Below are 9545 nucleotides of genomic sequence, written 5' to 3' on the forward strand. Positions count from 1 at the left end.
CCATTATTGGAAATGGCAGCAGGTTAGGCAGGTGGGATCTGGATTCAAACTACTCCTAGCTCTCTCTGTTATTTGGATGTGGGATTTAACCTCTGGCCCGTCTCTAGCCTGAATTTACCAGAACTCTTTACAGAGAGTTTTTCATACTTTCTCCTTGAAGCGTGAATTATGTATAAAAATTAGTTAGCACAAATGCTAGAAATTGAATCATTAGGTAAATGCCTTAAGATGAACTGTCTGCCAGATGCTGGTGCCTTTAGTGTCTCACATTATCTGGTATGGAACCTCTTTCCTCAGTTTCCTTTTCAAAAGAAACCCAACAAGAGTAAAAACAATAACTGCAAGCACCACAGCCATAACAATAAACGGAGCATGGAAAGGATCAGCAGTAGCAGTAAATGAGCCATGGGCATCTGTGACTTCCCGATGTTCAGAATACTCCAGATCTGTGAGTTAAGAGAATGAGAGTGTTACGTTTTGTTCACTGCTCCAGTTATTGCCAAAGATATCAGGACAAGAGAACTTGAACTGAAAAGTTACACGCTAGATACGTCAGGAAATAAAATCAATTTCACTCTATTTCATACATGATATCCTAGAAAAATCAATCCATCTTTATATTAGTATAATGTATTATATTATATGTTATATATTATATTATATTAGTAAAGATCATTACATGATCTTAACCTACAGCAAGCATATTTTAGGTTCAATATGAAAAAATCGTAACTAGTGGAAGATATAGGGAATGGAATCATTTATCAAGGAACACTGAGGGTTCACTTTACTGGAGATATTCAGGACTAGACATGACAACCACACTGCTTGAACAGTTTGGGGATAATTAAATCAATGAAGCTATAATATAGGGATGTATTTAATCTTTCTTCCTGCAGAACAGATTCAGTTAGCATTTTTGAGATGTACAGATTAAAATGATGGATTTGAAATATACTAAGTAAGGAACTAATTTGTAGGTGCTATTTGTCAATAAACAAATCTCTGATGTTTATTATGGAACTGTTGATAAACCAGTAAAAGCATGCTTCAGTGCTAGAAATTGGAAGTAACCTGACATGCAAAGATTTTATGAAATGAAAAAGTGATTTACAGAACCTTATACTAAACACAAGAGAAGGTTATTTAAATTTACCAGCATTCCTGTTCTCAGGGCCATCTTTCCGAAGCTGAATTGGCCCAACAACAACATCCACTTTTTCTTGGTAAGAGCTTGTATCTCTTTTAGACCTGGCTATGCAGCCCTGGTAGCATCGGGAAGAATAATCATATACCCTGCACACCACCATTTTAAACTGCAGGTAAACTGACGAATGTGTGTTGTTAAACTTGAAGGCATTCAATTTGAACCGTATGGTGGAGCTGTAGGGTGAATAGTATGTACCGTAGGAAGGATCTCGCACACACCTAAAGGTAAATAAATAAAATACAATGAGTCTTCACACCTACACACAAAAATAAATCACTGGCATCAATGTCCTAATGTGCAAAGACTAAAGTAAAAAAACAACAACAATGCACTGACAACAGAAAGGGAGAAAACTGTGGAATTGAACTAAGAGCAGAAAATGAAAGATTAAAATAGTGGCAGTGACCTGTTTGAAAACAAAATATACAATATTGATGTCCCTAAATCAGCAATGTATTTACATGCATGCTTAACTCTAAGAGCTTCAGTAGTTTTACTGAACTCACATGCTTAAATTTAAGCCTGCATAGGGCTTTGCAAGTTCTGGGCCCAGGACAGAGGAGTTGCTAAGAGACCACCTGGATGTGTCCTGGCAACTAATCTGTGAAAAGAACCCAGAACCGCTTTATATCTTGCAAGCAGCAAGAAAGTCAATGTTTCCAATTAACCCAGTCTCTAGTAAATCAGCCGCATAGGTGCATCACAGAACAAGATTTTATTAAGTTTCACTTTCCTGTCAGTGTTGACTAGCCTTAGTAAGTGCCAGAAATTCCATGCTAATGCATTCTGCTTCAGTTTAACCACCACGACTAAGGAACACAATTTACCTGTTACCACACAGCTATTATTTCAGAATAAGCTGTAGAGGTCTCGTATCCTCAGTGTATTTCATGCATATTTTAATAAATCCATTCTCATAATTAAGATCACAAGGTATTAAACTATTCTTATAATAATCTCAGCTTATACTGTATAATATGTTACTATGTTGTTTTATATTCATGCCAACACTTATATCACCTATAGATGATTAAGATATGTTTGAATGAAGATATGGTAAATGTATTTCCTTTTGGATTTATATCAATATTCGGTTTTAAAAGATTTGGCTCTCTCATCGTTGTATGATTTTATCAGATCATTTCTTAAAAGGGTTGTTTTGAATATTTAATTTTCATCTCCTGCAATAGATAGGGTATTTTAAACCATCATGCAGGTGGCTTCTTTAAAATTTAACTTCTGTGTGTCCTGAAGCTCTAATGCTACCCTGGCTGAATTATTTTGAAATTTCAGTTTTATTCCCCATTATTTATATACAATTAGGATTGCACCAACAAATGAATGAGTTATATATTCATTGACAATGGGACCTGCTCCTGAAAGACTTGTGCTTTCATACCCAGAAAGGTGTAGAGTCTAACGATGAAGAAGGCTACTGAAATTCTGGTAGGAAAAGAATAGGAATAAGAATCTAATTTGTTTTCTGTAATTCTTTTATCTGACTTTTCCACAAGAAATGGTTGAAGGCAGGGGTTCTCAAATTTTTTTTTGCTAGGACCTTATTTGAAAATATTTCAGGATGTGACAACCCACCCAAAAATGACAACCGCCCCCATGCCATGCCACCCTTACCGGCACGTGTGGGGACTGGCAGCTCGCGACGCCCCCCATAATAACCTCACAGCCCCCTGAGGGGTCACAACCCCCCGTTTGAGAACCCTTGTTTTAAGCTGAGCCAGACGAACGATTCTGGGTCATCTGAGTGAGATTAAAATTCATACGTGTCACTTGCAAAACACAGAGTAAGTATGAAAAGAAATTGAGGAGATTTTAAAAAAAAAAGATACAAGAAAATTAGGATTGCAAAAAAGAATGAATATTTTTCTTTAAAAAATAGAGCAGAATATTTTTAAAATACACAGTTCAATTCTATAGAGAAGCTATTTGGGGCTGAATTCAATCCTGATGCAGGCAGGTGAAAATCCACGAATATCAGTGGAGGTTGGAGTTACACCTGTTTCCATCAGAATTGAATCTACCACTGTAGTTACTATTTTATATTTTTGAATGGAATCACTGGTGCAGGGTTGCATGTTCTAAAGATAATTTCTACCATTATTTTGCATGTTTTGCCAGGATTTGCCAAAACATATTTAAATAGTTCATTGGCAAAGGAAACTGAAATTAATTCACACTGGCCCCATTCAAATTATTCCATAAACAAAACAGATACAGTACTGCATGCACAGATCCATTGTAAACCATTGCTGAGGAAGTCCTTACCCACTCTTGATAATATCATAGGTTATTCTTGTAAAATCATTGGAATCAGGTGATGCAACACACGTGTCCAAAAACAACACCAGATTTGGATCAGAGCTGTGAATTGAAGCTTGAAGGAATAAATTCTGATTCAAGTCAACGTAGTATGGTGAGTCATACACTGGCCGTGAGAAGGATGGTGATTCATAAAATGAAATGTTCACATCATATCTGCTATACTGGGTTTCGCTGATCTCAGTAGCATCCTCAGCAACATACATTATTTCTATCCATGTGTTTTGGAGCATTTTGCAGTTGATATGTACGTGAAGATCTTTTTGCCTTTTGATTACATAATCAGAAGAGGTTGTTTTGATCAAGTTGGAATAGATGATAGTGTTGTTGTTTCCCTGTTTGACACATTAAATACAGAATTATCTCATGTAGTCACAGTTTTGCCTAAGGTCACTATTACAATTATGCTTAATAAACTTTTTATGCCCCTATAGAATAATATGCACTTAAAAAGTGTTGCTTCCACACTTCTGAAAAGAAATGCGACTTTGGTCATTTCTATTCACAAGACATTTTTAACAACTTTGTTGGCTTTATGAAAAGAAAGACACAGACCTACTTACACAGGCTGTTGAATATTTAACTTCCTACCTCTCGTCTTGTGCCACAGCCATTGTATGGTATGTTGAATATAACAAAGTCGGTGTAACATTTGGTCTACAGTAAGGGTCATTCAAGCTGACATTCCATGCCGTGTAGCCATGTGACTGGAGATAGGCTCTGTTAACAACTGCGTGCATGTATTCTGGCAAGCATAGAAGAGCTAGTGGGTGGATAAAACACATATTATTAGTGCATTTAGGCATACAATAGTAATGAAATGTTGCCACCTATAGCTATGATTCTATCTACTCTGTGTGTAGGTTGGGAGAGGGAAAGGGATTCATAAGCCAAGCCACTTTTTTACTCTCTTGTGTCTTAAATATTGAATTATGCACCAGGAACCTGTGGTTTAAGCTGTGGATTACTAGTATTATCAAACTTTGCAAATTATAACTTCTCTCTTTGTGATCAGAGAGAGTCATCAGTGGTAAGGATCATATGAATCCCAGTTGCCATAGTGGATCAAATCCCGGAGTCAAGTGAAAGTCCTATTGAAGTTGCTTGGAATTTTGCTTGAGTAAAACTAAGAACTGTATTACCAGGGCCATTATTAAGCAAATGAACTCAAGGCTTTCAGTACTTCTGGGAGAAAATGATCTAAAACACAATGGGAGGTGAAGACAAAGGGAACAGTACATTGAAAGGAATAGGAGTTTTGCCTGAATGAGTGCTTAAGGATCAGTTATTGAATGGCTATGAGAAGTGTTCAAGTTCACTTGTGGGCACCTCCGTAGCTGAAGACTTGGACATATTGCAGAGAATTCAGGGAAGAGCATCAAAAGTGGGAAAGGAAGTGGTGAGAATGATTCTAAATATGAATAATTCTAATACTAAACAAGTACCCGTAAAGTACTAAACAGGCATAGAGCTCATATTGATAACAACTAATGAGCTGGGGGAAGGACATTAAATTGACTCATGCTATATGAAGAAGGGGGATTGCAATGAGTTTTACCTGCATCAGGAGTAGGATGAGACCTGAAGAGAATGAGCAGTTGGGTAGCACAAGGGGCCATAAGTAAGAGTAAAGAGATGATATAAAAGTAAAAATACATTGAGGCTGAATATTAGAGAAAATGTTTAAAAATAATTAATGGGATTGATTTTGTTTAAATATAAAACTAACTATTGTATGAAAGTAGTAGGTCACTAATCACACAGTACGAAAGAGGACAGTGAATGGTTGCTATACTGAAGTGCATGAACAACATTAATCAATGGTTATTTAACAAATAAATCTGTAAATACGCTTGTCTGCTGAAAAGCAAAGTTCCGTGTTTAAATGAACTTACTAGTATTCTGGTCTGCAGGAATGGAGAAATATTCAGCACGAAACCCTCTGTTTGTGATACTCCCGTCACTGTGAAATCGAACTGTCATCAAGTTTGAGGATGATGTATATGTAAGATAGGAACCATAACAAATTTTCCCCAGTAATGGAGAGGTATAGAGCGGCCCATCATATATCTCAATATAATCATATTGGCATCCACCTCCTTCTGTCCTGGGGAATGAACACGAACATTTTGTAAACTATTTTGTAAACTCCTATTTCACGACTCAGCACAAAGCATCACCTAAAATCTCAGATTAAACCCTTCAGAGTGCAAGGTGTTAAGGGTAGAAATTATCTTCATTTTGCATTTTGTATGGTGCCAATTTGTATGGTACCAACCACTTTGATAGGATTGAAGAAGTAACAACGAATAATACTCCATTCATGCAATTTTAATTTTAGGTTTACTGGTCACTTACAATGGTTAATCTCTGTTCAGAAATGTCTTTGAAATGGAAAGGGGCCTCAATTTCAAAAATCCATGATTTGAAACCCATGAATTTCCCAGGAAATTAGTGCCTTACTTACGAGATATCTCTAAACGAAAGTGTTATACGGTAATTGCTCATTGCTTGTATTTCCCACACACAATCTACATTGTTTGGATAATTTCCAGGGTAGAATGGGCTATGAAATGTCCCAGAGGAATATTGAAGGACACCGCCACAAGAATAATCTGCTGCAGAATGAAATGGAGGAAGAAAAAAATACATACGAGTCATTTATATTTACTTTTGCATATATTTGTGTATCAGGGAGAGCCAAAACCTACTGAAGTTAAAGAAAGCCTCCCATTACTTCAATGGTGATTAGAAAAGGGCAACATTTTTAGTATGCGCGCGCGCACACACACACACACACACTTTTAGACTAATGTGCCAAAATCAAGAAAATGCCAATAAAATCATAAAACTAAATTAATATCACAATTGAATGGGAGAAGAGCATAGGGAGAAAGAATGGATGAAAAATTAGAAAGGGATAAGTAGGTCAGTGGATGGGGGAGAGAGATGGCTGGCTAATCATAACATCAGGGAACACAAAGCAGGCACCCATCTTGCAAATAGTACATAAATATATTTCTACCGAAGTGTGTAATTTACCCAGCTGATAAATAGCTGGCTTTCTGCATTTCATCTGATTACTGTAATACAAGCACTTACTTAAAAGAAGAGGAAGGAGAAAACAGAGTTAAAAAATACGAAGGTTACCTCTTCAGGACCCAATCCCATAAACATTAATTCATGGGAATCTCCATCACTGGAGTTAGTTAACAACGGATTAAACAAACATCTGTCAGGGATGGTTTAGATATTCTTAATCTTGCTTTAGTGCAGAGGGAATAGACTAAGATGGCCTCTCGAGGTCCATCCAGCCTTCCGTTTCCAATAATAACTCTCCTCTCCAGAATATTTCCATTTAAATCAATATGACTATTCAAATGAATACTCATGTTGATTCATTATTCTTGTTTTTATTTGTATTGCTGTAGCACCTAGGAGCCCCAGCTGTAGACCATGACTCCTTTGTGCTAGGTCTTGTACAAACACAGAACAATAGGAGTGTTTGCAGCACTAGTCCCATAGAAAGGAACCTTAAACTTTCTAATAACTGTTCCTTTTCTGGTACATGGCGTGACAATGGCTGGATTAGGGGGACCATTTATGATATTATTTGACATCAATATGTCAAAATTACAATAATTTATGAGATATGCCATGTCATTATACATTAGAAAGGTTATAATTTGCTAAGTATGATGATATTGTTTATGTTCATGTGTCATATGTATATACGCAGTTATGGATATGTTTGATGTATCTGTATTTCAACTTGTGCTGTTTCTGGGCAACACCCCAGACAGGATGGCTGCAGCACTAGCCTGCTTAATGGCCCATTAAGGAAACTCACAGGTACAATGGGCCCAGGGGGCAAAGCCAGGGATACACTTAATGAGTCACCAGGACTTACTTATGTGACCCTGGACTCCATCTTATTTCTGTAAGTTTCCAATAGCAGCATGGAAAAGGCCAAGGAACATAAAAGGCAGCTGCACCAAATTCATTTTGTCTTCAGTCTGTCTTCAGTCTTCACCTACCTCTGGATCACCTAATCTATAACTGAAGCTGTGAATCAAAGGACAGATTCATCCAGGTACTGGACGTACACCAGAGGGACTATACAAGACTACAAACTTCACAATACTACTGGGAACCTGATATATATGGACTTTCCAATCATTTGTATGTATGTGATTGCTTTAATCATTTAATATTTCTCTTACAGTTTGTTTCTTTCCTTTTATAATAAACCTTTAGTTTTAGTTACTAAAGGATTGGCTGTCAGCGTGGTATTCTGGGTAAGATCCAAACTTTTATTGATCTGGTACTGTGGCTGGCCCTTTGGGGATCAGGAGAACCTTTTTGGTAAAGATCATAGAGTTTGAAATAACTTATCTCTTCACAGGACCTAGTGGCTGATTGGGAGCCAGAGACTGAAATGCAGTAAAGGGGACTGTATATATTTTTGTTTTAGCTTCTTGATAACCCATGTGGGGAATCAGAAGCATTGTTTCTGGCTGGTTGGGAAGTCTGACTTCAGGGTCACCGACTAGTGCTGGGAGAATCTGCTCTCCTTTTGCAGCCTGCCCTGATCTTGGAATTTTCAGGTGGTCTACCCTAGGCACACAGAGGTCACACATAGTGCTTATACATTATATTAAAAGTAACAATATAATTACATTTAAATTAGATCTCACAGTATCATGAGAAGACATTTGGTAAAATGTTTGACTTTTTTCATTTGTTAGTTGGCTCCTGCAAGAAATTCATCCTAGGATGTATGAATTATGAATATCCCTTTTTCTAATGAAGGAAATTCATCCTAGGATGTATTTCTTTTGTTAGAAAAAGGAATATTCATAATTTGAGCTGGGCAAAAGATTTTTGGCAGACAATTCATTGTCATTATGAATAAGTCTCTGAAGTGCCACTGTAAATGACAATGAACAGTCATTTGGAGAGGGACAAAGTTTCAGAGCGACTCTGTAGGCTAGTGGTTAAGACATTAAATTAGGCTATAGGAGACTCAACAACCTGCTCAAATGACTATTTAATAATTTATACAAAATAGAACAGCTCCAATAGCACATACTGAGAAAGCTTCATACCAGAATATACAATAGCCCAATGGCGAGGGCATGCTCCTGAAACTTGTAAGACTCAAGTTCAAAACCCTTCTCCACATCAGACAGAGGGGAGAATTGAACCTCAGCCCAACTCTATTTATTATAGAAAAAAATCTATAGCAAGAAAAAAAATGTTCAGAGACTAATACACTTCTTTATATGTGTTTGTATACTACCCAGCACAATGGGGCCCAGTCCTATAAGTGCTGCTGTAATATAGTTATTAAACAATCATCATCATTTGGGCCTAAAATCTGGAGCATCAGAGAGACTTACAACTGGAAGAAATACTCTGTTGTACTTCTTTAAAATTTCTGATGAGCAAGTGAAAATGCTGGGTGGAGTTCTATTAATAAGTTCACTGACAGCAGCTTATCACTCTTATAGTACAGCTCTGCTCTGAAAAGTGACTCCATCCAGTTCCACAGCCTGAAAGAAAGAGACTGTATAGCCTGATGGTTGGGGGTACTCACCTACTGTGGGAGACTGAGGTTTAAATCTCTGCTCCAAAGAAAGCAGAGCATGGACTTGAAACTGGGTATCATAAGACCAGCCATAGCGGGTCAGACTTAGAGTCCTCCTCTCTTCTAACAGTGGCCAGTGCCAGATGCTTCAGAGGCAATGAACAGAACAGGACATATTTCAATTTATCCATCTCCTGTTGTCCAGTCGCAACTTCTGGCAGCCAAAGGTTTTGGGACACCCAGAGCATAAGGTTGCATTCCTGGCCATCTTGGCTAATAGCCATGCGTGGACCTATCCTCCATGAACTTATCTCTTTCTTTTTTGAACCCAGCTACACTTTTGCCTTTCACAACAACCCCTAGCAATGAGTTCCACAGGCTGACATTGTGTGAAGAAGTTTCATTGGG

At 37.5% G+C, this 9545-nt stretch overlaps 1 protein-coding gene across 1 annotated transcript; it reads right to left on the minus strand.

Annotated features, from left to right (window-relative positions):
• Window positions 1-80: 80 nt before the first annotated feature.
• On the minus strand, window positions 81-6115 carry LOC137144490 (deleted in malignant brain tumors 1 protein-like). The gene is given in 7 exon segments (XM_067534847.1): window positions 81-446; window positions 1157-1428; window positions 3494-3882; window positions 4139-4185; window positions 4188-4310; window positions 5443-5654; window positions 6015-6115. Coding segments are annotated over 7 exon segments (1266 nt in total). The 5' UTR covers window positions 6056-6115; the 3' UTR covers window positions 81-264.
• Between the last annotated feature and the right edge of the window lie 3430 nt (window positions 6116-9545).

The sequence above is a fragment of the Emydura macquarii genome, unplaced genomic scaffold (genome assembly GCF_026122565.2).
Source record: "Emydura macquarii macquarii isolate MOO-44397 ecotype Brisbane River unplaced genomic scaffold, CSIRO-AGI_Emac_v2 contig_3462, whole genome shotgun sequence".
NCBI classification, from domain to species: Eukaryota; Metazoa; Chordata; order Testudines; family Chelidae; genus Emydura; species Emydura macquarii.